The sequence below is a fragment of the Musca vetustissima genome, unplaced genomic scaffold (assembly GCF_032173495.1).
Source record: "Musca vetustissima isolate MV318-11 ecotype Yass unplaced genomic scaffold, APGP_CSIRO_Mvet_v1 utg5479, whole genome shotgun sequence".
Classification (NCBI taxonomy): domain Eukaryota; kingdom Metazoa; phylum Arthropoda; class Insecta; order Diptera; family Muscidae; genus Musca; species Musca vetustissima.
In genome coordinates this window covers 76,248-103,573 of record NW_026880541.1, presented here as the reverse complement: position 1 = coordinate 103,573, position 27,326 = coordinate 76,248, and the positions used below count along the sequence as shown (strand labels likewise).

The 27,326-nt window shown below is 45.0% G+C and overlaps 1 protein-coding gene across 1 annotated transcript in view; it reads left to right on the top strand.

Annotated features, from left to right (window-relative positions):
- LOC133326219 (uncharacterized) overlaps positions 1–27,116 on the top strand; it is a 181,185-nt gene extending 154,069 nt beyond the window's left edge. Inside the window, 27 exon segments of the mRNA XM_061534900.1 lie at positions 62–1,012; positions 1,080–1,391; positions 1,462–1,806; positions 1,876–2,175; positions 2,242–3,198; positions 3,408–3,722; positions 3,783–4,439; positions 4,504–4,809; positions 4,875–5,522; positions 5,591–5,905; positions 5,969–6,301; positions 6,365–7,627; positions 7,698–8,045; positions 8,108–9,694; positions 9,767–10,117; positions 10,120–10,494; positions 10,565–11,884; positions 17,520–18,179; positions 18,249–18,857; positions 18,930–19,259; positions 19,350–21,044; positions 21,323–21,523; positions 21,609–21,803; positions 21,871–22,872; positions 22,935–26,165; positions 26,238–26,669; positions 26,868–27,116. Of these exon segments, the coding sequence (XP_061390884.1) occupies positions 62–1,012; positions 1,080–1,391; positions 1,462–1,806; positions 1,876–2,175; positions 2,242–3,198; positions 3,408–3,722; positions 3,783–4,439; positions 4,504–4,809; positions 4,875–5,522; positions 5,591–5,905; positions 5,969–6,301; positions 6,365–7,627; positions 7,698–8,045; positions 8,108–9,694; positions 9,767–10,117; positions 10,120–10,494; positions 10,565–11,884; positions 17,520–18,179; positions 18,249–18,857; positions 18,930–19,259; positions 19,350–21,044; positions 21,323–21,523; positions 21,609–21,803; positions 21,871–22,872; positions 22,935–26,165; positions 26,238–26,669; positions 26,868–27,109 (19,280 nt within the window). The 3' untranslated portion in view covers positions 27,110–27,116.
- The last annotated feature ends 210 nt before the right edge of the window (positions 27,117–27,326 follow it).

The following is a 27,326-nucleotide window of genomic DNA, read 5'->3' as shown; positions in this document are numbered from 1 at the left end:
ATTTTGTTTGTGTCGTTTAGTTGCGAATTAGGTTTTAATGTCACGTGTATTGTAGAACAAGACATCCCATCGAATCCTTGTCAACCATCACCCTGCGGTCCCAATTCTCAATGCCGTGAAATCAATGGTCAAGCTGTTTGCTCCTGCATTGAAGGATTTATGGGTAGTCCACCGTTATGCCGACCTGAATGTACCACAAATTCGGAATGTCCTCTTAACCAGGCATGCTTGAATCAAAAGTGTTCTGATCCATGTCCCGGAGTTTGCGGTCGTAATGCCTTGTGCCACGTTAGCAATCACAGTCCCTACTGTAGATGTCCAGATCGTTATGATGGCAATCCATTTGTAAGTTGCCAACCGATACGAGAGCAAGACACACCACCGGCACCAACTCAGCCTTGCCAACCCTCACCTTGTGGTCCCTATTCACAATGCCGTGAAGTAGGTGATACACCATCATGTACCTGTCTTCCAGATTATGTTGGCGCTCCGCCAAACTGTCGTCCAGAATGTGTTACCAGTTCAGAATGTCCTTCGAATCAAGCTTGTATTAATCAAAAATGTAAAGATCCCTGTCCAGGATTGTGCGGCAGTGGTGCCGAATGTAGAGTGGTATCACATACACCAAGTTGCTATTGTCCACCAGAATTCGAAGGAGATCCATTTGTTCAGTGTATTAGAAAGCAAGTGGTACCACAATTGGATCAAGTGGATCCTTGTAATCCCAGTCCTTGTGGTCCCAATGCTCGCTGTACTCAACGTAATGGTGCCGGTTCATGTCAATGTCTGCCCGATTACTTTGGTAATCCCTATGAAGGTTGTCGTCCCGAATGTGTTTTAGATTCGGATTGTGCCAGTAACTTGGCTTGTCAAAATATGAAATGTCGTGACCCTTGCCCTGGTACATGTGGTCAGAATGCCATTTGTAATGTATTGAATCATCGTCCGAATTGTGTTTGTATACCCGGTTACTCGGGAGATCCATACCGCCAATGTTTGCAAGAAAAACAACGTAAGTTAATGAACCGTACTAAATTCTGACTAGGGCGGAAGTTTAATTTATTTTTTATCGGCTTTAGCCCTCAAAGAATATGTCAACCCATGCCAACCCTCACCTTGTGGTCCAAATTCGCAGTGCCGCGAAATCAATGAGCAACCCGTTTGCTCTTGCTTGCCGGAATATACAGGAAGTCCACCATTGTGTAGGCCTGAATGTACCATGTCCTCGGAATGTGCCTATGACAAGGCATGTGTTAATCAAAAATGTGTCGATCCTTGCCCGGGAACCTGTGGCACCAATGCCCTTTGCAAGGTCATCAACCACAGTCCTCTGTGCTCATGTAGGGCTGGTTTTACTGGCGATCCATTCTTTATTTGCCGACCAATACCTCGTAAGTTTTGTTAGGGATTGTTTGTATACAAGTGAGGGTATTAAAAGTAAATTTTGTTATTCCCACAAAGCTGAACCTGTACAAGAAGTACAAAAAACTCCCGCCGACCCTTGCTTCCCATCGCCCTGCGGTCCCAATTCGGTGTGCCGCAACGTAGGAGATTCACCGGCCTGTTCCTGTCTACCCAATTATATTGGAGCTCCGCCACAATGCCGTCCAGAATGTGTTGTCAATTCCGATTGTCCCAGCAGTGAGGCTTGCATTAATGAGAAATGTCGCAATCCTTGTGTGGGTGCCTGTGGTCTTGGTGCTCTGTGTGAGGTTAATAATCATACACCAAACTGTAGATGTCCTGCGGGTTATACCGGTGATCCTTTCAGCGTGTGTAGCCCTGCCCCGCCACCACCACCAACACGTAAGATTTGTAGGAATTTGAGAAATAGGGGATGTTTTAATGTGTGTGTTTTGGGGGGTTTTCTTATAGCCACCGTTAAAGATGATCCTTGCAATCCCTCACCCTGTGGTCCCAATGCCCGCTGTGATGATGGTGTCTGCACTTGCCTACCCGAGTATCAAGGAGATCCCTATAGTGGATGTCGCCCTGAATGTGTTTTAAATTCCGATTGTTCTCGTGACTTGGCATGTATACAAAATAAATGTCGCGATCCATGTCCGGGTACATGTGCCACAAATGCCCTATGCCAGGTCATCAATCACATTCCAATGTGTTCATGTCCTGAAGGCATGACTGGCAATGCTTTTGTTCTCTGCTCTCCAGTGCCAAGTAAATATTCGCCGCAACTCTTGAAATATGATCAATGGCAATCATTTGCGAACTTCTCTATTACAGCTCGCGTTCAAACGAATCCTTGTCAACCATCTCCATGTGGTCCGAACTCACAATGTCGTGTTGTCAATTCTCAGGCTGTTTGTTCGTGTCTGCCTTCGTTCTTGGGAACACCACCAGCCTGTCGTCCGGAATGTACTGCAAATCAAGAATGTCCTGCCAATATGGCTTGTGTTAATCAAAAATGTGTGGATCCTTGTCCTGGAGCATGTGGCCGTAATGCCCAATGTTCGGTGGTGAATCACAGCCCATATTGTACCTGCGTGGCCGGTTATACAGGAAATCCATTTGTGGCTTGTCAACAAATTATAGAACCAATTAGAGAGGATCCTGTACCACAAGATCCATGCCGCCCGTCACCATGTGGACCCAATTCCGAATGCCGTGTTGTGGGAGAAACACCATCATGCACATGCTTGGAAGGATTTGTGGGCTCAGCTCCCTATTGTCGACCAGAATGTATCTCCAACTCGGAATGTCCCAGCACACAGGCTTGTATCAATCAGAAATGTAAAGATCCCTGTGTAGGATTATGCGGAGCCTCGGCCCAATGTCGTGTTGTATCTCACACTCCTATGTGTACGTGTGCCGAAGGTTTTACAGGAGATCCATTTACGCTGTGCACACCAATACCGGTACAAATACGCGATGAACCAGTAAGGCCATGCGATCCATCGCCATGTGGTGCAAATGCTCAGTGCTTGGAACGAAATGGTGCTGGAGCATGTCAATGTTTGCCGGAATACTTTGGAAATCCCTATGAAGGTTGTCGTCCGGAATGTGTACTCAACTCGGATTGCCCCACCAACCGGGCTTGTCAAAATCAGAAGTGCCGTGATCCCTGCCCTGGAACATGCGGCAGTAATGCGGAATGTTCTGTACTCAATCATGCGCCAATATGTAATTGTCTTGCAGGCTTTACGGGAGATCCGTATAGTTATTGTGTCAAACCTCAAGAACGTAAGCGATTTGATCCGATTGGAATTATATAGGAAATATTAACGCTTGTTAACCCCTAAACTAATAGTAGTTATTGACGTTGCACTAAACTAAATTCCCGAGCACCATACCATTAAACAAACCTCCCCCTACCCCTTAAAATTCTCCCCATATCATCATTTCATTTTTTACATTTATATACAATTCTATATCCATTCGAAATCATGTAGCCATACGCCATGAATATATCAATCCATGTCAACCATCACCATGTGGTCCCAACTCTCAATGCCGTGTCATCAATGAGCAGGCTGTGTGCTCATGCCTGGCAGATTTTGTCGGTGTGGCACCAGACTGTCGACCCGAATGTACAGCCAATTCCGAGTGTCCTATGGATAAGGCTTGCATTAAGCGTAAGTGTTCCGACCCTTGCCCTGGTGTATGCGGCCTAAATGCCGATTGTCGTGTTCGAAATCACAGTCCCTTGTGTAGCTGTCGCCCCGGTATGACGGGCGACGCCTTTGTGCGTTGCTCTCCCGAACCATGTAAGACAAACAACATTTGGTTGTGCGAAGTGTATAACTTTAATTTTATCGAATTTTTAGCCATCCGACCACCAATTAAGGATGTACAAATTTATCGTGATCCCTGTGTGCCCTCACCCTGTGGTCCTTATTCACAGTGCCGTAATCAAAATAATCAAGCCTCTTGTTCTTGCTTAGAAAATTATATAGGCTCCCCACCCAACTGTAGACCTGAGTGTAGCATTAACGCGGATTGTGCCTCTAATCAGGCGTGTATAAATGAAAAATGTCGTGATCCCTGTGTAGGGGCCTGTGGTTTGAACACCGAATGTTCGGTTATGAATCACATACCCTCATGCAGATGTCAAATAGGTTTTGTTGGTGACGCCTTTGTGGCATGTAGACCTGAACCACCACCACCAGTGTTAATTAAGGATGCCCCGCGAGATCCATGTTATCCCAACCCGTGTGGTTCGAATGCCATATGTTCGGGTGATGGTGTCTGTACTTGTTTAGCGGACTATCAAGGTGATCCGTACCGTGCCTGTAAGCCTGAGTGTGTTCTTAATTCAGAATGTCCATCGAATCGTGCTTGTATAAACCAAAAATGCCGTGATCCTTGTCCGGGAACATGTGCTCCTAATGCCTTGTGTGAGGTTCATAATCATGTACCTATGTGCCACTGCCCCGAAGACATGACGGGTAATGCTTTTGTTTTCTGTCAACCGATACAAAAAAGTAGGTTTAATTTGTTTGAAGATTTTTAAGAGGTTCCAAGTTTTAACTCTACTTCCCTTTAAAGCTGAAATATATCGCAATCCCTGTCAACCCTCACCCTGTGGTCCAAATTCTCAATGCCGCGAAGTTAATTCACAGGCTGTGTGCTCTTGTCTGCCCAATTATTTGGGTTCACCACCTAGTTGCCGTCCCGAATGTGTTACCAATTCGGAATGTCCCGCAAATTTGGCATGTCAAAATCAAAAGTGTGTAGATCCCTGCCCTGGAACTTGTGGACGTTTTGCCCAATGTAATGTGGTCAATCATAGTCCAATCTGCGCCTGTCTAGAGGGTTATACTGGCAATCCGTTTGTCCAGTGTCAACGAATTAGTAAGTTAAAAATGTTACTTAGAAGAAGAGGAAGAGAGTGTTAAACATTTAATCCCTCCCCTTAGTTGAACCTCAACGTGATGTGGAACCCGCCAATCCTTGTCAACCATCTCCATGTGGCCCCAACAGCGCCTGTCGAGCTGTGGGTTCCTCACCCGCCTGCTCATGTCTCAGCGACTTTGTGGGACAACCACCAAATTGCCGACCCGAATGTGTAACCAACTCGGAATGTCCCAACACTCAAGTGTGTCAAAATCAAAAATGTCAAGATCCATGCCCAGGATTGTGTGGTCAAAATGCTCTCTGTCGTGTCATAAGCCATACACCCATGTGTTATTGTGAAACCGGTTATATGGGCGATCCGTTTGTTTTGTGTTCACCCATACCTCAGAGGCAAGAAATTGAAACGGTAGATCCCTGCAATCCTTCACCATGTGGGGCAAATACTGTCTGTTTACAACAAAACGGTGTTGGTTCCTGTCAATGTCTTCCCGAGTACTTTGGTAATCCCTATGAAGGATGCCGACCAGAATGTGTTGTCAATTCGGATTGTGCATCAAATAGAGCTTGTGTTAATCAGAAATGTGTTGATCCTTGTCCCGGCACTTGCGGTCAAAATGCTGAATGTTTTGTACGCAACCATTTGGCCACCTGTAATTGTATATATGGCTATCAAGGCGATCCGTATCGTTATTGCAGTAAAGAAGAAAAACGTAAGACCTTTCGGCTTTTTCAGTTAAATAAGAAGGTGAACCTAAGTTGTCCTTATTTTCCCGTTTAGCCATTCTCAAGGAATATGTAAATCCTTGCCAACCCTCACCATGTGGTCCCAATTCTCAGTGTCGCGTTGCAAATGAACAAGCTGTCTGCTCTTGCCTTCCCGAGTTTGTTGGCACACCTCCCACATGCCGTCCCGAATGTACCTCCAGTTCAGAATGTCCCAGCAACAAGGCTTGCATTAATCAAAAATGTCAAGACCCTTGTCCGGGCGTCTGTGGCCAACAGGCTATCTGTAATGTTCGCAATCACGTACCATTGTGTTCGTGTCAACCTGGTTACACGGGTGATCCATTTACTCGTTGTTATCCCATACCACGTAAGTTAATCGATAGGATATGTGCGACGGAAGTATCATCGAGAACTTCATCTCCAATTTTAGCTCCACCACCTGTAAGGCAAAAAGAACCTATTCGTGATCCTTGTGTACCCTCACCTTGTGGCCTCAATGCACAGTGTCGTAATGTTAATGGCCAGGCCTCATGCTCTTGTCTGCCCCAATTTTTGGGAGCTCCACCAAATTGCCGACCCGAATGTACCACAAACAGTGAATGTCCTCTGAATAAGGCCTGCATAAACATGCATTGCCTCGATCCCTGTCCAGGCTCGTGTGCCTACAATGCTTTGTGTACAGTACAAAATCATATACCATCATGTTATTGTTCACAAGGATATGTGGGAGATCCATTTACCAGCTGTCAACAGGCACCGCCACGTAAGGCCCTTAGAATTCTCTGTCCCGAAAATGAATTTTTCAATTGCCGTTATTATATTTTAGCCAAACCCGTGCAAGCGGAGGATCCTTGCAATCCCTCACCCTGTGGTTCAAATGCTCAGTGTTCAAATGGTCAATGCTCTTGCTTACCCGAATATCATGGCGATCCATATGTGGCCTGCCGTCCCGAGTGTGTTCTCAACACTGAATGTCCTTCGAACCGGGCTTGTATCAATCAAAAATGTGTTGACCCTTGCCCGGGTACCTGTGCCAGTAATGCTCTCTGTGATGTATACAATCATGTACCCATGTGTCGTTGTCCCGATGGTATGACGGGTAATGCTTTCGTGTTGTGTGAAATAGAACGTGAACCAGTCAGACTTCAAGATCCTTGCCAGCCTTCACCTTGTGGACCCAACAGTCGTTGTAGAGTTAATCAAAACACTGCCATCTGTTCGTGTATTGAAAATTATATAGGCAATCCACCATCTTGTAGACCTGAGTGTACCATCAATTCTGATTGTCCACCTCAGCAGGCTTGTCAAAATCAAAAATGTGTAGATCCATGTCCTGGTTCTTGTGGCCTGAATGCTTTGTGTCATGTCGTCAATCATGCTCCAATTTGTGTATGTCCGACACGTTATTCCGGCAACCCATTCCTGAACTGCCAGCCTATCATTGAAAAACCCGTGAAGTTAATGGATAAACCAAATCCTTGTATACCCTCACCATGTGGTCCCAACTCGGAATGCCGGGTCGTGGGAGATTCGCCATCATGCAGTTGTTTAGCCACCTTTATAGGATCACCACCAAACTGTCGTCCAGAATGTATTGCAAATTCGGATTGTCACTCGAATCGGGCTTGTATTAATCAAAAATGTCAAGATCCCTGTCCAGGAGTGTGCGGTGTGAATGCCTTGTGTTCGGTGATTTCACATACAGCTATGTGTACTTGTGCTCCTGGCTACAGTGGAGATCCATTTACAGGCTGTTCGATACCCCCGGTACAGATTGCGGATACAATTTCACCATGTGTGCCAAATCCATGTGGTGCAAATGCCATTTGTCGTCAGGAAAATAATGCCGGTTCATGTCAATGTCTATCGAATTACTTTGGTAATCCCTATGAAGGGTGTCGTCCCGAATGTGTTGCCAATTCAGATTGTGCCGCCAACAAGGCTTGCGTGAATCAAAAATGTGTTGATCCTTGTCCCGGCGTTTGTGGTCTTAATGCCTTGTGTAATGGGGTCAATCATTTGCCAACATGTCAGTGTATTCCTGAATTTGTTGGCGATCCTTATCAGAGTTGTCAATTACCAGCTAAACGTAAGTCTCGGCGTCATAGGATTCACATAGCTCTCCTTTTACTGAACTATTATTTTGCTTATGTATTTAGCCATTCTAAAAGAATATGTAAACCCCTGTCAACCGTCACCCTGTGGTCCGAACTCTCAGTGTCGCGAAATAAATCAACAAGCTGTATGCTCTTGCCTACCCGACTACATTGGTACACCACCCAGTTGTCGTCCAGAATGCACCACAAATTCAGAATGTAGCTATGACAAGGCTTGTGTCCAGCGTAAATGTGTAGACCCTTGCCCCGGTTCTTGTGGCACCAATGCCAATTGTCGTGTTGTCAGTCATTCGCCAATATGTTCATGCCAACCTGGTTATACGGGAGATGCCTTTACACGTTGCTATCCCATACCACCTAGTAAGAATTTTTAAAGAAATCTGAAAATAGGTTTTTTGAAATAACCCCTTTGTTGTTTTAATATTTAGCCCCTGTTGCGGAACCTCCTCGAGATGTTTCCCTGAATCCATGTCTACCATCACCATGTGGTCAATATTCTCAATGTCGCGATGTAGGAGGTGCTCCCTCGTGTTCGTGCTTACCCGAATATGTGGGATCTCCACCAAATTGTCGACCAGAATGTACCATCAATTCTGATTGTCCCAGCTCTTTGGCATGTATTAATCAGAAATGTCGCGATCCTTGTCCCGGGGCATGTGGCTTTAATGCCGATTGCCATGTTATCAATCACACACCGACATGTCAATGCCGACCAGGTTTAGTGGGAGATCCATTTGTCAATTGCCGTCAAGCCCCTGTGGAACCTCAACGCAGTCCCAGTGAACCTCAAGATCCATGTGTTCCTTCACCGTGTGGAATAAATGCCATTTGCCGTGACGGTAAATGTTCTTGCCCACCGGAATATCAAGGAAATCCCTTCGTACGCTGTCAACCTGAATGTATTCTGAACTCCGACTGTCCTTCGAATCGTGCCTGCATCCAACAGAAATGTAGAGATCCCTGCCCGGGAACATGTGCCTCCAATGCAATTTGTGAGGCACATCAACATGTGGCAATGTGTCACTGTCCAGAGGGTATGACAGGAAATGCTTTCTCACAATGCATACCCCTGCCACCGGTTCGAGATAGCCAACCATGTCAACCATCCCCCTGTGGTCCAAATTCACAATGTCGTGTCCTTAATGATCAGGCCGTGTGCTCTTGTTTGCCTGACTACATAGGAGCTCCACCATCCTGTAGACCTGAGTGTAGTAACAACAATGAATGTCCCCTGAACAGGGCTTGTCTGCAACAAAAATGCCGAGATCCTTGTCCCGGTTCGTGTGGAGCAAATACCGAATGTTCAGTACACAATCACAGTCCCATTTGTCGCTGTCTTAATGGATATAATGGTAATCCTTTCGTAGGATGTGAACGCATTCGAGTCGTGCCACAATTAGACAGCCCCTCAAAACCAAAGGATCCATGCCGTCCCTCACCATGTGGTCCCAATTCTGAATGTCGGTCAATAAATGGAAATCCTTCGTGTTCTTGCCTGAAAGATTTCATTGGATCACCACCAAATTGTCGACCAGAATGTGTAACAAATTCGCAATGCCCATCAAATCAGGCTTGCATTAATCAACATTGCCGCGATCCTTGCCCTGGAGTGTGTGGTTCCAATGCCCAATGCCGTGTTGTTAATCACACACCAATGTGTTATTGTGAAACTGGTTTCACAGGAGATCCATTTACGCTCTGCTCTCAACTGAGAGATGTTAGTCCACCGGAAATTGTCAGACCTTGTGAACCAAATCCATGTGGTGCCAATGCTGAATGTCTGGAACGTAACGGCGTTGGAGCTTGTAAATGTCTGCCCGAATACTTTGGTAATCCCTATGAAGGCTGTCGTCCTGAATGTGTAATCAATTCCGATTGTCCAGCACATTTGGCCTGTGTGCAGAATAAATGTAAAGATCCTTGCCCCGGAACTTGTGGTCGTAATGCCAACTGTTTGGTGCGCAATCATTTGCCCACATGTAATTGTCTTGCTGGTTATACTGGTGATCCATACCTCTACTGTAATCTGCTGCCAGAACGTAAGATGATCTGCACTGAGAAAGTGAATGGAGAGAGACTAATTAATCTCCTAATTCCCTCCCCCATTTTAGCAATCTACGATGTCATTACCAATCCTTGTCAACCTTCACCCTGTGGTCCCAATTCTCAATGTCGTGAGGTACAAAATCAAGCGGTATGCTCGTGTTTGCCCACGTTTGTGGGACAACCACCAGCCTGTCGTCCTGAGTGTACCCTGTCTAGTGAATGTGCCTTTGATAAGGCTTGTGTAAATCAAAAATGTGTAGATCCATGTCCGGGAACATGTGGCCTTAATGCCGAGTGTCGTGTACGTATTCATAGTCCATTGTGTTCGTGTAGGCCAGGTTTTACAGGCGATGCATTTGTGCGTTGTCTCCCCATACCACCAAAACGTAAGAGTGAACATTATAAAATTTCCTTGGAAGTTTATTAACCCTCCCTTTAAATATAGCATCAAGTCCGATAATTCTCAAGGATGTAAGACGTGATCCCTGTATACCCTCGCCATGCGGTTTGAATGCCCAATGTCGTGTTGTTAATGAACAAGCCTCATGTTCGTGTCTCAATAATTACTTTGGTTCACCACCCAATTGCCGACCCGAATGTACCATCAATGCTGATTGTCCCGCAAATTTGGCTTGTATAAATGAGAAATGTCGCGATCCATGCCCAGGCTCATGTGGGCTTTCAGCTTTGTGCTCAGTTGTTGCACATACTCCCATGTGTTCATGTCCCACGGGTTACATTGGTGATCCATTTACAGCCTGTACCCCGAAACCCATACAGCAGGAACCAAGTAATATTTTTATTAGGAAAATTATTTTAGGAATCCGCAATTAAATCCCCTTTTTTTAATTATATAGTTGCACCCAAAGATCTGTGTAATCCCTCGCCGTGTGGTCCCAATGCTCGTTGTGACAATGGCCAATGTACTTGCCTGCCCGAATTCCAGGGCAACCCTTATGTCGGCTGTCGTCCCGAATGTGTGTTGAATACAGATTGTAGTCGCGATAAGGCTTGTATACGCCAAAAGTGTCAGGACCCATGTCCTGGTACATGTGGCATTGGCGCCCAATGTGATGTTATCAATCATGTGCCCATGTGCAGTTGTCCCGCTCAAATGACTGGCAATGCCTTTGTCCAATGTCAAAACATTGAAAGTATGTTTAATAAACGAATGTCCGAAATTATTAGTCCTACAATACTTTTTAAAATTTTAGCTCCTGTTGTCGAACAACCTGAACATCCATGTCAACCAAGTCCCTGTGGTCCGAATTCCCAGTGTCGTGAATTTAATAATCAAGCTGTGTGTTCTTGTCTGCCAAACTTTTTGGGAACACCACCCTATTGTAGGCCAGAGTGTACAATAAATTCGGATTGTGCTCCCAATATGGCTTGTGTTAATCAAAAATGTCAGGATCCTTGTCCGGGATCTTGTGGTCTACGTGCCGAGTGTCAAGTTGTAAATCACATACCACATTGTAAATGTCCCCCGGGTTATACAGGTAATGCATTTGTCATGTGCCAGTTGTTACCACCGCCGCCACCAGTGAAGATCCAAGAGGAACCTGCAAATCCTTGTATACCCTCTCCCTGTGGCCCCAATTCCGAATGTCGTGTGGAAAGAGGCTCAGCATCCTGTTCATGTTTGGAAAATTACATCGGAGCTCCACCCAATTGCAGACCTGAGTGTATCAGTTCCTCAGAGTGTCCCAGCAATTTGGCCTGCATCAATATGCGTTGTCGCGATCCTTGTCCCGGTGTGTGTGGTGAATCTGCCATATGCCAGGTTGTTAGCCACATTCCATCCTGTCTTTGTGTCAATGGCTATGTTGGAGATCCATTTACTCGCTGTGAGCCACCGCCTCAAATTGAACGTGACCATGTAACACCTTGCTCACCGAGCCCATGTGGCAGTAATGCCATATGTCGTGAACAAAACGGAGCCGGTTCCTGTCAATGTCTTCCCGACTACTTTGGCAACCCCTACGAAGGCTGTCGCCCCGAATGTGTCTTGGATTCGGATTGTCCTGCCAATAATGCTTGTCAGAACAACAAATGCCGTGATCCTTGTCCCGGTGTTTGTGGACAAAATGCCCAATGTGATGTCATCAATCATCGTCCCACCTGTTCCTGTTACCAGGGTTACTCCGGTGATCCTTACAGCTATTGTAATCTGATTAGAGAACGTAAGATTTCAAATTGTTCTATAAGTAGTCTTCCTAGTAGCAGTTTGAACTTAGTTTGTAATTTGTATTTTTCTAATGTAGCTATACGTGACTATGTAAATCCTTGTGTGCCCTCGCCATGTGGTCCCAATTCACAGTGTAGTGAAATTGCGGGTCAGGCGAGATGTTCATGTTTGCCAGACTATGTGGGTACACCACCAAGTTGTCGACCAGAATGTACAGTGAATAGTGAATGTCCCGCCTCGTTGGCTTGTATAAATCGCAAATGTCAGGATCCATGTCCTGGTGTATGCGGTACACAGGCCGAGTGTCGTGTCATACAACATTTACCAAGTTGCAGTTGTGTCAATGGTTATACCGGAAATCCATTTACATCATGTCATCCCATACCGACCACCGTTGTAACACCAGCTAGGGAACCATATCGTAATCCTTGTGTGCCCTCACCATGTGGTCAATATGGTCAGTGTAGGGTAATTCAAGGTGACCAATACACATGCAGTTGTCTACTTTCATATGTTGGTTCTCCGCCTAACTGTCGACCAGAGTGTGTAATAAATTCTGATTGTCCATCTAACTTGGCTTGTATAAATGAGCATTGTCAAGATCCCTGTCCCGGCTCGTGTGGTTTGAATGCCCTTTGCTCAGTTACAAATCACATACCGATTTGTGTCTGTAGTCCAGGTTATATCGGAGATCCTTTCACTCGTTGTTTGCCTGAAACAAAACCCACACCTATCGCACCAATTGCCGACGAAGATCCTTGTCATCCCTCACCCTGCGGTTCTAATGCCGAATGTAGTGGTGGCAAATGTTCTTGTTTGCCCGAATATCACGGCGATCCATATGTCTCCTGCAGACCTGAATGTATACTCAATTCGGAATGTCCAAGTAATTTGGCTTGCATCAATCACAAATGCCAAGATCCCTGTCCTGGTACTTGTGCCTCCAATGCCATATGTGAAGTACATAATCATGTACCCATGTGTCATTGTGGCGAAGATATGGTGGGAGATGCATTTGTTTTGTGCCGTCCTAAACCACAACCTATTATGGATCCTACAAATCCTTGTATTCCCACCCCATGTGGTCCCAATTCGCAGTGTCGTGAACAAAATGGCGTAGCCATTTGTTCATGTTTGCCAGAATTGATGGGTTCTCCTCCATCCTGTCGTCGTGAATGTGTTACCGACTCTGAATGTGCCCTCAATCGTGCTTGCATCAATTATAAATGTCACGATCCATGTCCAGGAAGTTGTGGTCAACGTGCTGTTTGTCATGTGGTTAATCACAGTCCCATTTGTTCTTGTCCGCCGGGTTATACTGGCAGTCCCTTCATCGCCTGTCAGCCAATAAGTAAGCACCTTGTTAGGAACCCTTTAGGTACAATTTATAACTATTATGATTTATTACCCACAGTGGTTCCACCACCTGTTCGAGATGTAATGCCACAAAATCCTTGTATACCCTCACCATGTGGCCCCTACTCGCAGTGTGATCAGAATCAAGGTTCTGCTTCATGTAAATGTTTGCCGAACTATCAAGGTTCTCCACCATATTGTCGTCCCGAATGTGTTTCGAATTCAGAATGTCCGTTTACAAAGGCTTGTATCAATCAGCAATGTCAAGATCCCTGTCCCGGTGTATGTGGTCAAAATGCAATTTGCCGCAGTATTAATCACATGGCTATGTGTTCATGCGAAGAAGGTTATGAGGGAGATCCATTTACCTATTGTCGTCAAATTTTACCAGCACCTCAGTATAATCCAACTGCTGTTGTTCATTCACAACCTTCTACGCCTACATTGCCACCTCCACCACCACCACAGCATGAACATGTGGAACCTTGCATACCCAATCCATGTGGACCCAATGCCGAGTGCCTTTCCAATAATCGTGTAGGATCTTGTGTTTGCTTACGCAACTACTATGGAAATCCCTACGAAGGTTGTCGCCCCGAATGTGTTCTCAATTCCGATTGCCCCAACTCTCGGGCATGTATTCAAACCAAATGTCAAGATCCATGCCCTGGAACATGTGGTCAAAATGCCCAGTGTTATGTTAATAATCATTTGCCCTCATGTTCTTGCTACGAAGGGTATTCCGGTAATCCCTACAGTATCTGTCATCCTATACAACAAAGTAAGAAAATAATTCACTCGAATACCATGAAGGAAACAAATTTCATATTTCCCCCCATTTTGTATTTATCAGGAGAACCCATAGTCGAATATAAAAATCCTTGTTCACCTTCACCCTGTGGTCCGAATAGTCAATGTCGCGAAATTAATCAACAAGCGGTATGTTCATGTCTGCCTGATTTTATTGGTACTCCGCCAGCATGTCGACCTGAATGTACCACCAATAGTGAGTGTGCCTTGAATAGGGCATGTATTAATCGTAAGTGTACTGATCCCTGCCCCGGCACATGTGGTCTTAATGCCGAATGTCGTGTGATTTATCATAATCCGATGTGTTCATGTTTGACCGGATTTGAGGGTGATGCCTTCACCAGATGTTATCCAGTACAGCAATGTAAGATTGCTTCTTTTTGTGTAAACGATTTGCAAGACTTTTCTAAACTCAATTATTCAAATTCAGCTATTCCTGCTATTTCACATGAACCCACAATGAGACCTCAACCACCTAGTGTGATCTATGAAACAGCAACCAGACCTCAATACCCAGCTACGTATCGTCCCTCAGTTGTTTATGAGGAATCCACATCAAGACCTCAGCAACCTCCAATCATTATCAATGAGAGCCCAAGACCAATTACAACATCTAGACCTCAGCAACCTCCAATAATTGTCAATGAAACACCTAGACCTCCTCGACCTCCAGTTATTTATGAAGAACCCACACGAAGACCTCAACAACCACCTTCTGTAATCTATGAAACCAATAGACCAATTACATCTCAACCTCCAGTTATTTATGAGGAATCCACACGAAGACCTCAACAGCCTCCATTCATTATCAACGAAAGTCCCCGTCCAGTTATCCCTCAGCCACCAGTTATTTACGAGGAACCCACAAGAAGACCTCAGCAACCACCTAATGTTATCTATGAAACAAACAGGCCCACAACTTCTCAACCCCCAGTTATTAATGAGGAGTCACAACGTCCCAGACCACCAGTCACTACATATCAACCTACTCCTGAACCCATAAACCCCTGTTACCCCTCACCATGTGGACAATTCGCCCAATGTCATAATCGCCAAGGCATTGCCATTTGCTCTTGCCTGCCCAGTTACATTGGCACACCACCATATTGTCGTCCAGAGTGTACGATCAATTCAGATTGTCCTCCGAATAAGGCTTGCTTTAATGAAAAATGTCGAGATCCCTGTCCTGGTTCATGTGGCTTCAATGCCCTCTGCAATGTGGTTAATCACATACCAAATTGTATTTGTGAATCTGGATTTACGGGCGATCCTTTCACGGAATGCTTACCACCAAAGGTGACAATTAAGGACAGTGAAAATCCTCCAGCATACCACGATCCCTGTGTACCATCACCGTGTGGTGTGAATGCCCAGTGCGATCAAGGTTCTTGCTCTTGTCTACCGGAATTCCAAGGCGATCCTTATGTAGGATGCCGTCCCGAATGTGTACTCAACGATGATTGCTCACGAGATAAGGCATGTGTGAATCGTAAGTGTCAAGATCCTTGTCCAGGTGCTTGTGGTCTTCAAGCCATGTGTGAAGTACGAAATCACATTCCCATGTGCTCTTGTCCAGCGGGTATGACCGGTGATGCATTTATACGTTGCGAACCTGTACGTGATGTTGCGTTTGCTGAAAACCCTAGAGAGGATCCTTGTTATCCCTCGCCATGTGGTCCCAATTCTCATTGTTTGGAGGTTAGAGGTCAAGCTGTGTGCAGTTGTGTAATTGGTTATTTGGGTTCACCGCCATCATGCCGTCCCGAATGTACCACCAACTCAGAATGTCCATCGGATAAATACTGTCTTAATCAAAAATGCAGAGATGCCTGCGTGGGAGCATGTGGTATCGGAGCCAGATGTCAATCATATGATCACACACCGCGTTGTTCCTGTCCACCCAGATATACTGGAAATCCTTTCATACGCTGTACTCCAATAGGTAGTTTTCCGCTCGCAACGACCCGCCCCCTATCATGTCTTCAGATTCTTTAATGCCTCTCTTTGAAAATATTTTTTGCAGTTGAACAAATTCGTCAGCCCCCAATTAGTGATGTGTCTCCACCAAATCCTTGTCAACCATCACCGTGCGGTCCATATTCTGAATGTTCTGTTGCGGCAGATAATTCAGCAAAATGTTCATGTCTGCGCGATTATTTAGGTCAGCCACCACGTTGTCATCCAGAATGTACGACCAGTGCCGATTGTCCCTCGGATAGGACGTGTGTCAATCAAAAATGCATTGATCCTTGTCCGGGAACATGTGGCCATCAGGCTGAATGCCATACAAACTCGCACACAGCCATGTGCTATTGTCCTCCTGGCTATGTGGGAGATCCATTTGTCAGTTGTGTCCGACAACAAGATCCCCCAATTGAAGTTACGGTACCGTGCCATCCCAGTCCCTGCGGCACAAATGCAATTTGTCGCGAACAGAATGGCCTAAGTCTGTGTCAATGTCTACCCAATTACTATGGCAACCCCTATGAAATTTGTCGTCCTGAATGTTTGCATAATGCTGATTGTCCAGCCCACAAAGCATGTCAGAATATGAAATGTATTGATCCCTGTCCGGGGTCATGTGGTCATAATGCTCTCTGTCAAGTGGTTAATCATATACCCAATTGTGTATGTCTCAGGGGATATGAGGGTGATCCGTATAGACAATGTCATAGACCTTTGGATGAACGTAAGATTTTCCATTCTCTCTCTCTTTTTTGCTATCCTCTCCTCCAAAACAACCAAACAAACTTAATCAACTAATTCTTCGAAGTATTTACTTCAAAATGTAATAATTTTTAACCAAGGTTTGACAAAATTTCGAAAGGGAAATTTTGTCTTCGCTTTTTTTACACCGCCCCTGACGCCCAACATGTCCACTTACAATACCTTTATTAACTTATTTGTCTCGTCTGAAGAACGAAATAATATCTAATCTTTAAGATTTCTTTGAAATCGGTCCCTGGAAGTTAATTCACAGTAACTAGCGCTCAACATGTGCACTTTTAACCTCTGATAGGCAGCTTTAAATACTGCAACAAATAAATACAAGCTCTTTCCTCCTACCGAAAACCAATTAATGTCTAATGCCAACCTGGCGTTCTCCAACGAACCAAATAATATTTATTATATAATTTTTTTTTATGCAGCTTTTCTTTCCTCAAAAATCAATTAATATTTAATATTACTACTGGCGCCCATTGTGGCACTGGTCTAATCTTTTTTTAATTTTATCAGCAGCTACCAAAGAAACCCCACCTTTTGCATATCTCTCATTTCACAGAATCTCTTTAACGCTTCCGAAAAACCAAATGCCTTGCTTTATAAACCCAATACGCTTATTGCTTATATGCTTTTCTAGACGTTAAGTTATGCTTAGAAAGCTTTTAAATTAAAAGCTTTGCTTTTTATTGAATTGCAACACAAATTAACATATCTATATCCAAAACTCAAAATTCGTACAGCCAAACCTCCAGTGTATGTGAACCCCTGCGATCCATCACCCTGCGGTGCCAATGCCCAATGCCGTGAAGTTAACGGTCAAGCTGTTTGCTCTTGCCTACCCGATTTTATGGGATCACCACCAGCCTGCCGTCCAGAATGTGTTGTCAGTTCGGAATGTCCCTCGGACAAGGCTTGTATTAATCAGAAATGTAAGGATCCCTGCCCAGGAGTTTGTGGCCAAAATGCAGAGTGTCATGTACGCAGTCATAGCCCATTGTGTTCGTGCAGACCCGGCTTTACTGGAGATGCTTTTACGCGTTGCTTGCCCATACCAGCAGCCAAGGATAATGAACCAATACCGCCACCAGTTAACCCATGTTTGCCCTCACCTTGCGGTCCTTACTCTCAATGTCGAGAAGTCAATGGTGTGGCCTCATGCAGTTGTCTACCCAATTATATTGGTTCGGCACCCAATTGCCGCCCTGAGTGTACCATTAATGCGGAATGTGCCAGCAATCAGGCTTGTATCAATGAAAAATGTCGCGATCCATGTCCAGGCTCTTGTGGTTTTGATGCTTTGTGTAATGTCATCAATCATACACCAAGCTGTTCTTGTCCCGCCGGTTATACCGGAGATCCATTTACCAGCTGTAGACAATTGCCACCTCCACCACCACCAAGTATGATTTATAAGCTCAACGAAAGTGCTTCCAATTCTTATATTCCTCCTTATTATACCCCATTTGTAGGACCAAGAGACCCCGTTGATCCCTGCAATCCATCACCATGCGGTTCCAACTCCGTGTGTCAAAATGGCAAATGCTCTTGCCTGCCAGAATATCATGGCGATCCTTATGTTGGCTGTCGTCCCGAATGTGTATTGAATTCCGATTGTGCACGTAACCGTGCCTGCGTTCGCAATAAATGTGTCGATCCTTGTCCGGGAACTTGTGGCCAGAATGCTCTGTGTGATGTCATCAATCACATTGCCATGTGTCGCTGTCCTGAGCGGATGACTGGTAATGCCTTCGTGGCCTGTGAAGCAGTACGTGAGGAACCACCAAAGAATCCATGCCAGCCATCACCTTGTGGCCCCAATTCTCAGTGTGTGGAACGTAATGGTAATGCAGTATGTTCTTGTATCACCGGTTACTTAGGTAATCCACCAAACTGCCGCTTGGAATGTTACACCAGTTCGGATTGTTCGCCGATACATTCGTGTATCAACAACAAATGTGTAGATCCTTGCCCAGGCAAGTGTGGTCTTAATGCTGAATGTCAAGCCGTACAACATAGGGCCCACTGTGAATGTTTGCGTGGCTATGAGGGAAATCCTTATTCAGTTTGTAATCGTATAGGTATGCTTTTAGAGATTTTCAGGGTTTCCAGGGAACTTTTACTAAATTGAAAATATTCTTCGTCTCGTCTAGAAATACGTCGTGATCCTCCAGAAACACCCAAGGATCCTTGTTATCCGTCACCATGTGGCCCCAATGCCCAGTGCTTGGCTGTCAACGGCAAAGCTCAGTGTTCATGCTTGGCCGAATATATTGGTAACCCACCAAACTGCCGTCCCGAATGTAGTAACAACGATGATTGTCCCAACAATTTGGCCTGTATCAATCAGAAATGTCGCGATCCTTGTCCTGGTTCATGTGGTTTCAATGCCAATTGCATTGTCACCCTACACATGGCCAATTGTTATTGTCCCACAGGCATGACCGGTGATCCATTCCGCATGTGTTACGAGCGTAAAGAAAGTAAGGCAGAGTTTTGCTTTATAGAAAATATTTTTTGGCAATGTAGGTTCCGTAGGATTTATATTTAATCACTATTTTTCTTCTTTACAGTTTTACCACCCCAACGTGAGGAACCCAAGAATCCTTGCCGTCCCTCACCTTGCGGCAGCAATGCTGAATGTCGCATACGTGGTGATGGTTTCACTTGTGAATGTGTCCGCGACTATATTGGCAACCCCTACGAAGGCTGTCGTCCTGAATGCGTTGGCAACTCGGAATGCCCGGCCAATCGTGCCTGTATACACCAGAAATGTGCCGATCCCTGCCCTGGAACCTGTGGTGTTGAGGCTGTTTGCACGATTAACAATCACATACCAATATGCTCATGTCCCAACGGCTACACTGGCAATGCCTTTGTCCAATGTTCGCCAATTGTGGTGCAAGAAATCCCGGTCGAAAAACAAACAGACCCATGCTATCCAACACCTTGTGGCCAGAATACAATTTGCCGTACGCAAGGTAAACAGGCTGTGTGTGAATGTCTGCCAGGCTTCTTTGGAAATCCCTATGGCCCTGAATGTAGACCCGAATGTACACTCAGCTCCGATTGTGCCAAGAATAAGGCATGTGTTAACAACAAGTGCGTGGATCCTTGCCCTGGTGTCTGTGGTTATGGAGCTGTCTGTCAGACCGTGAATCACAATCCCATCTGTTCATGTCCCTCATCAATGGTTGGTAATCCATTCGTTGAATGTCACGAAGCACCCAAACAATTGGACCCCTGCAATCCATCACCTTGCCGTACAAATGGTGTATGCCGTGTCCGTAATAATGTTGCCACCTGTTCCTATCCCGAATGTGTGGTAAATGAAGATTGTTCACGTGATCGAACCTGTGTCAATCAGAAATGTCGCGATCCTTGCATCAATGCCTGTGGCCTTAATGCCATTTGTACCAGTGTCAATCATAAGGCGGTGTGTACATGTCCTCCCGGCTTCTATGGTTCACCATACAACAGTTGTATGCAACAAATGGATGTTGTACCAGTACCGAAACCAGAATGTGTTTCGGATAACGATTGCAGCAACGACAAGGCCTGTGTGAATCAGCAGTGCAAGAATCCTTGTGAACTGGATAATATTTGTGGTCTAAATGCCCGTTGCCATGTCCAACGCCACAGGCCATTGTGTGTCTGCAATGAAGGCTACACCGGAAATGCTTTGAATAATTGCTATTTGATTGGCTGCCGTTCCGATGAGGAATGTCCCGCCACTGAGGCTTGCATCAATAAGCAATGTACCGATCCATGCCTGTACACACAATGTGGATCCCAAGCCATCTGCCGTTCCGATTATAATCACAAGGCTAGATGCCATTGTCCCGATGGTTATCGCGGTAATCCTTTGGTGCGTTGCGAGAGACCTGAATGTACTCGTGATGATGATTGTGCCTTCAATTTGGCCTGCCGCAATGAACGTTGTGAAGATCCATGCAACTGTGGCCTCAATGCTCAATGTCGTGTCAATAATCACCAGGCTCAATGTAGATGTCCCCCCGGTTATGTGGGTAATCCCGCGGTACGCTGTGACATTGAAGAAGCTAAGGTCGCACCTCAATGTACCATGGATTCGGATTGTAGCAGTAAGTTGGCATGCTTCTCCGGCGAATGTAAGAATCCTTGCATTGTAACGCAGCCATGTGGAGCCAATGCTAAATGCTCTGTGGTGGATACTTTGCCATTGCGTACCATGATCTGTGAATGTGAACCTGGTTATGTGGGTGATGCTGATGTTGGTTGTCGTAAGGGTAAGTTGCAATGTTCCTGGGAGTACAATAGAAAACAAATATTATTTCAAAATTGTTTACAGTTTTGATTTTATTTCATATTGCAGCTTGCTTTTTATTTCAGAAGAAAAAAACAGATCCTCTATTTCTTTTGTATAGTCCTTAGAGCACTTTCTTTTGTTTTAATAATTTCAAGCAATCTAATATTTAGTTTCACAACTCTTAACAGAAGCACCAAGCACAAGTGCACCCCAAAATATTTGCTGGATACTAATCGGTTTTTTTTTTATTTTGAACAGAACCTGTACGCGATCAAGGTTGCCAATCGAATGAGGAATGCCCCTCTACGGAGGCCTGCCGCAATGGTAATTGTGTTAATCCTTGTATTGATTCCTCACCTTGTGCCCGTAGCGCCGAATGTTTGGCCCAACAACACAGAGCCATCTGTACCTGTCCCCAGGGAACCCAGGGTGATCCGTTCGTTAATTGCTATCAACCACGTAAGTAGGAGTTTCAAAAGAAGATCTGGAGAGATTGAGTGCGTAAGAGATGAATAAATTTTAATTACGATTTTTATTTTTGCAGCTCAAATCACCGCCGGTTGCACCCATGACTCTGAATGCCCACCCACGGCTGCCTGCATCAACAAACGTTGTCAAGATCCTTGTGCCGAGGGTAATCCATGTGCCGGCAATGCTGAATGTCGGGTACTCAACAATCGTCCAATCTGCTCCTGTCCTTCAGGATGGGGAGGTGATCCACAAATTCAATGTTTCAAACGTATGTTGTCTGTACCCACAATTTCAAAACCCCCTTTTCTAACCTCTATTTCTTATCTTCCTAACAGCTGAATGTAAAATCAATGCCGACTGTCCTTACGACAAATCGTGTATCAATGAAAATTGTGTCAATCCTTGTACCTATGGCAATGTACGCTGTGGCACCAATGCTCAGTGTGAACCACAAAATCATCAAGCCGTTTGTGTCTGTCCCGCCGGTACCCAGGGTAATCCATTTGTGTCCTGTATCACTGGTCATTGTCAATACAACGAAGATTGTGCCGACCATGAGGCTTGCGATCGTTTGAATCGTGTTTGCCGTCCCGTCTGTGATGAGGATACTTGTGCTGTGAATGCCATTTGCTTGGCCAGGCAACATCAACCAATGTGTCAATGTCCAGCTGGCTATACCGGAGATCCATACCAACAATGTCTAATGCCCAAACAACCACCGGCAACTAAACCCAAACCGGAATGTACCCAGGATGCTGATTGTCCATCACAACTGGCTTGCATTAATCAGAGATGTGCCAATCCTTGTGCTGCTCCACATGTCTGTACACCTCGACAAACTTGCACAGTTTTGGACACCTTGCCACTGCGTACCATGATTTGCAAGTGCCCAAGTGACACGATAACCGATAATTCTGGCAATTGTGTACCCATTAAACACGATGTCATTGTGGGTTGTCAACACAATGATGAATGTGCCAATACGGAAGTCTGCCAGAGAGGAAACTGCATTAATGCTTGTCGTCTGGAACGTTGTGGTGTCAATGCCCAATGTTTGGCTCGAGATCATTATGCCCAATGTACCTGTCCTAAGGGTTATGAAGGCAATCCAAGAGTTGAATGTCGCGGTGTTGTTTATGAACAACCCAAGACACCAGCCGAATGTACCACCAATGATGATTGTCCACATGATAAGACCTGTCGCAATGAGCGTTGTGTTAACCCCTGCGTTGAAGAGCCATGTGGTCAAGGTGCCTATTGTCATGTTCAAAATCGCCAGGCCATTTGCCGCTGTCCTCCGGGATATAGCGGAGAACCCAAACAAGGATGTGTACCACGTAAGTTAAAATAATTTTAAGACCCCAAAAGATGTTCTTCCTAACCTCGATTTTTTTCATAGCGCGCGATGTCATCACAGTCGGCTGTAAATCGAACAGTGACTGTCAACTCACCGAATCCTGTGTCAATGAACAGTGTGTTAACCCTTGCAATTGTGGACCCAATACCGAGTGTCAAGTACGCAATCATCATCCTATTTGCTATTGCAAACCTGGCTTCTCGGGCAATGCCCAATATGGCTGTGTCCAAATCGGTTGCCAATCGGATGATGAATGCTCTGCGGATCAACAATGTGTTAATCGTGAATGTGTCAATCCTTGTCTGATCAGTGACCCCTGTGCCTTGAATGCCGAATGCTTTGGCCGCAATCATCGTGCCACATGCCGTTGCCCAGCTGGCATGCAGGGTGATCCATTTGTCCGTTGTATTCGCGTGGAATGTAATTCCGATTATGACTGTGCTTCTAATCAAGCTTGTGTCCAGAATTTGTGTATCAATCCTTGTCGCGATCAAAGCAACCCATGTGCACAGAATGCCATCTGTCAGGCTTTGCAACATCGTGCCGTCTGTAGATGTCCAGACAATATGCCATTGGGTAACCCCTATGCTTATTGTGAGAGCAGACCTCAAGAGCCTGTATGCCGAGATGATGGTGATTGTCCAAGTGGTTTGGCTTGTATCGACGTGAAGTGTCAAAATCCTTGTACCGAACTTTCGCCATGTGCCGCCTCGGCCCAATGTAGTGTTTTGGACAGTGTCCCAGTTCGTACCATGGTTTGTGAATGCCCAGCTTCGTATGTACCCGACTCTCGAGGTGAATGTAAACAATTGGTACTGCAAACTCCATCTGGCTGTTCCTCGGATTCTGATTGTTCCGACCAAGAGGCTTGTATCAATCGTCAATGTCGCAACCCATGTAATTGTGGTACCAATGCCCTATGCCAAGTCAGCAACCATCGTGCCATATGCTCATGTCAAGACGGATTTGAAGGTAATCCTTACACCTTGTGTAGATCAATCGGTTGTCGTGTGGATAGCGAATGTGACTCCGGTAAGGCTTGTGTTAATGGTAACTGCATCAACCCCTGTCTGGTTAAGGATCCTTGTGGCATCAATGCCGAATGTTACGTCCAATCGAACCAGGCCATGTGCAGATGTAAGAGCGGTTTCCGCGGTAATGCCTACGAACGTTGTCGTGTCATTGGTTGTCAATCGAACAACGACTGTCCATCGGACAAATATTGCTACAACGAACAGTGTGTCAATCCTTGTGTCTATCAGAATACATGCTCACCACGTGCCGAATGTCGTGCTCAAAACCATCTGGCCATATGTCGCTGTCCTGCTGGATTTATTGGTAATCCATATGTGGACTGTACCTTGGAAGAACAGCCAGCTTGTAGATTGGATACAGATTGCCCCTCGCGCTTGGCTTGTATTGGCAACGAATGTGTAGATCCTTGTCTGGTTTTGGAACCATGTAATAGACCAGCCCAATGTGAAGTGACACCAACATCACCGGTCCGTACCATGATCTGTGTATGTCCTGATGGTTATATCAGCAGTGGAAGTGGTACCTGTCAACCCACAAAGACCATCATTGAAGTAGGAGGTTGTGTGGCTGATTCTGATTGTCCCAGCGATAGATCATGTGTGAATGGAGTATGCCGTGACCCATGTAATTGTGGCTTGAATGCCGAGTGTCGTATTAAGGATCATAAGCCTGTATGCACATGTCGCCAAGGCTATGAAGGTAATCCTGAATTTGAATGCTCTAAGGTGGAATGTTCCATCAATTCGGATTGTCCATCGACCCATGCCTGCCGTAACAATCTCTGTGTGCCCGCCTGTCAAGGAGAACAATGTGGTTTGAATGCCCAATGTTTGGCTGTGGAACATCGTGCTGTATGTCAATGTATTCCTGGCTTTAGAGGTAATGCTCGTATCTCATGTACTCCATTGGGATGCCGCAGCGACAGTGAGTGTCCTGCCGATAAGGCTTGTGTCAATGGTAAATGTGAAAATCCATGTGAAACCACGGCCGCTTGTGCCATTGATGAGGTCTGCAAGGTCTATCAACATCGTCCACAATGTGCCTGTCCACCTGGTACTGTGGCTCGTCGCAATGGCTGTGAACCGTTACGTGATATCCCCATTTGTCAATATGATGGCGATTGTCCAAGCCAGACAGCATGTATCCGTGGAGAATGTATCAATCCTTGCAATGCCACCCAACCATGTGGTGTCAATGCTAAATGTAAGGTCCTAGACACAGTTCCGGTACGCACCATGATTTGTGAATGTTTGGAAGGTTATACCGGAAATGCTGCGGTGCAGTGCGATAAGCGCTCTTTGTGTGTCATTGAAAAGGGCTTCGTGCGGGATATTGATGGCCAATGTGTGTGTCCACCTGGAACAGCCTTAGATGTCTACGAATACTGTACGCCATGCATTACCGAGCAGGGCTTTAAGATTGATGAAACCGGTCACTGTGTTTGCGCCTTGGAAAGAGGCTTCGTCATTGATGAACGTGGCCGTTGTATTTGCCCAACCGATCATGGCTATCGTTTGACTAGCAGTGGTGAATGTATTCCCGAAGTACAGCCCGAATGTAACATCGATGAAGATTGTGCCGATAATCGTTATTGTCACACCGAAACAAAGACCTGTGAAGATCCATGCCTGCTCAAGACATGTGGTGTCAATGCGTTCTGTAATGCCGTGAATCATCGTGCCCAATGTCAATGTATTGCCGGTTATTCGGGTAATCCTGATTTGATCTGCAATCACACGAACTTCCGTACCGATTTCCCAAGACCTGATATGGTTGTGTCATGTTTGGCCGATGGTGTACAAGTTGAGATCCATATTACCGAACCTGGATTCAATGGTGTATTATATGTCAAGGGTCACAGCAAGGATGAAGAGTGTAGACGTGTTGTCAATTTGGCCGGTGAGACGGTACCACGTACAGAAATATTCCGTGTACACTTTGGTAGCTGTGGTATGCAAGCAGTTAAGGATGTGGCTAGCTTTGTTCTGGTCATACAGAAACATCCGAAATTGGTGACCTATAAGGCTCAGGCATATAACATCAAGTGTGTCTACCAGACGGGCGAGAAGAATGTGACGCTAGGATTTAATGTGTCAATGTTGACCACGGCTGGAACTATTGCCAATACTGGACCACCACCAATCTGTCAAATGAGAATCATAACACATGAAGGTGAAGAAATTAATTCCGCTGAAATTGGTGATAATTTGAAATTGCAAGTTGATGTGGAACCAGCAAGTAAGTATTTTTAAGGAGACATTTTTTTAAGGAGGATCCATTACTAATTTATGTTTTTTTCTCTCTTTTCAGCCATTTATGGTGGCTTTGCCAGATCTTGCATAGCCAAGACAATGGAAGATAATGTCGAAAACGAGTATATTGTCACCGATGAAAATGGTTGCGCCACGGATCCCTCGATATTTGGCGATTGGGAATATAACCCAGATACGAATAGCCTTTTGGCTAATTTCAATGCCTTTAAATTCCCCTCCTCCGATAATATACGCTTCCAGTGTAATATACGTGTATGCTTTGGCAAATGTCAACCGGTCAATTGCCGTGGCTATAATGCATTTGGTCGTCGTCGTAGACGTTCAATAGCGGACAATTCGACCGATGATTCAACGGCAATTGCCACAAACACCGGTATGGAGGGTCAACTGAGAGAGGAAATCACGATATCATCAAATGCCATTTTGACATTTGAGAAGAGAACAACAACGGGAGCTAATGATGCAAATAGTAAGTATTTGAAAAATAAAATTATAAAATTTTATTATAAAAAAAAAATAGTGGATCGATGGCGCCCAATCAATCAGTGGATCTCAAACTTTCATTTTATATCCCTTTTACGCTTCGAATTTGCCCTGCTGTGCTGCTATCATATATATTTTCCAATATTTATTTAATAACATTTCTCATTTTTTTTTCTTCTTCCAGTCAAACCTGCCGCTCAGCGTGTCGAAGATATTTGTGTATCTATGGTGGGTCTTATAATTGCCTTGGTAATTACAGCCCTTTTGGCTTTGGTAGCGGTAGCTGTGGCAGTTTCCTGCTGGCTAATGGCCTACCGAAGAAGACCCAAACAATTGGCGCCACTACCTCATCCACCAGAGTTCCCCAATCCCCTGTTTGCCAATCCCGAAGTAGTGCCAGAACCAACACCAGACTATCTATCGTAAGATACAAATATATCCAAATGTGAGACAATAACAAAAACAAATATTTAGAAAATTAAGTTATATAAAAAATTTTATAAAAAACAGCAACAACAAAAAAACTATTGTAAACACCAAGTGCAAAAAGTTTTAAACGTAAATTTTGGTAAATGACTTTAAAGAAAAACGTTAATGAAGGCGTTTTAAAAAAAATGTTTAATTGAAAAGAAAATTAAAAGTA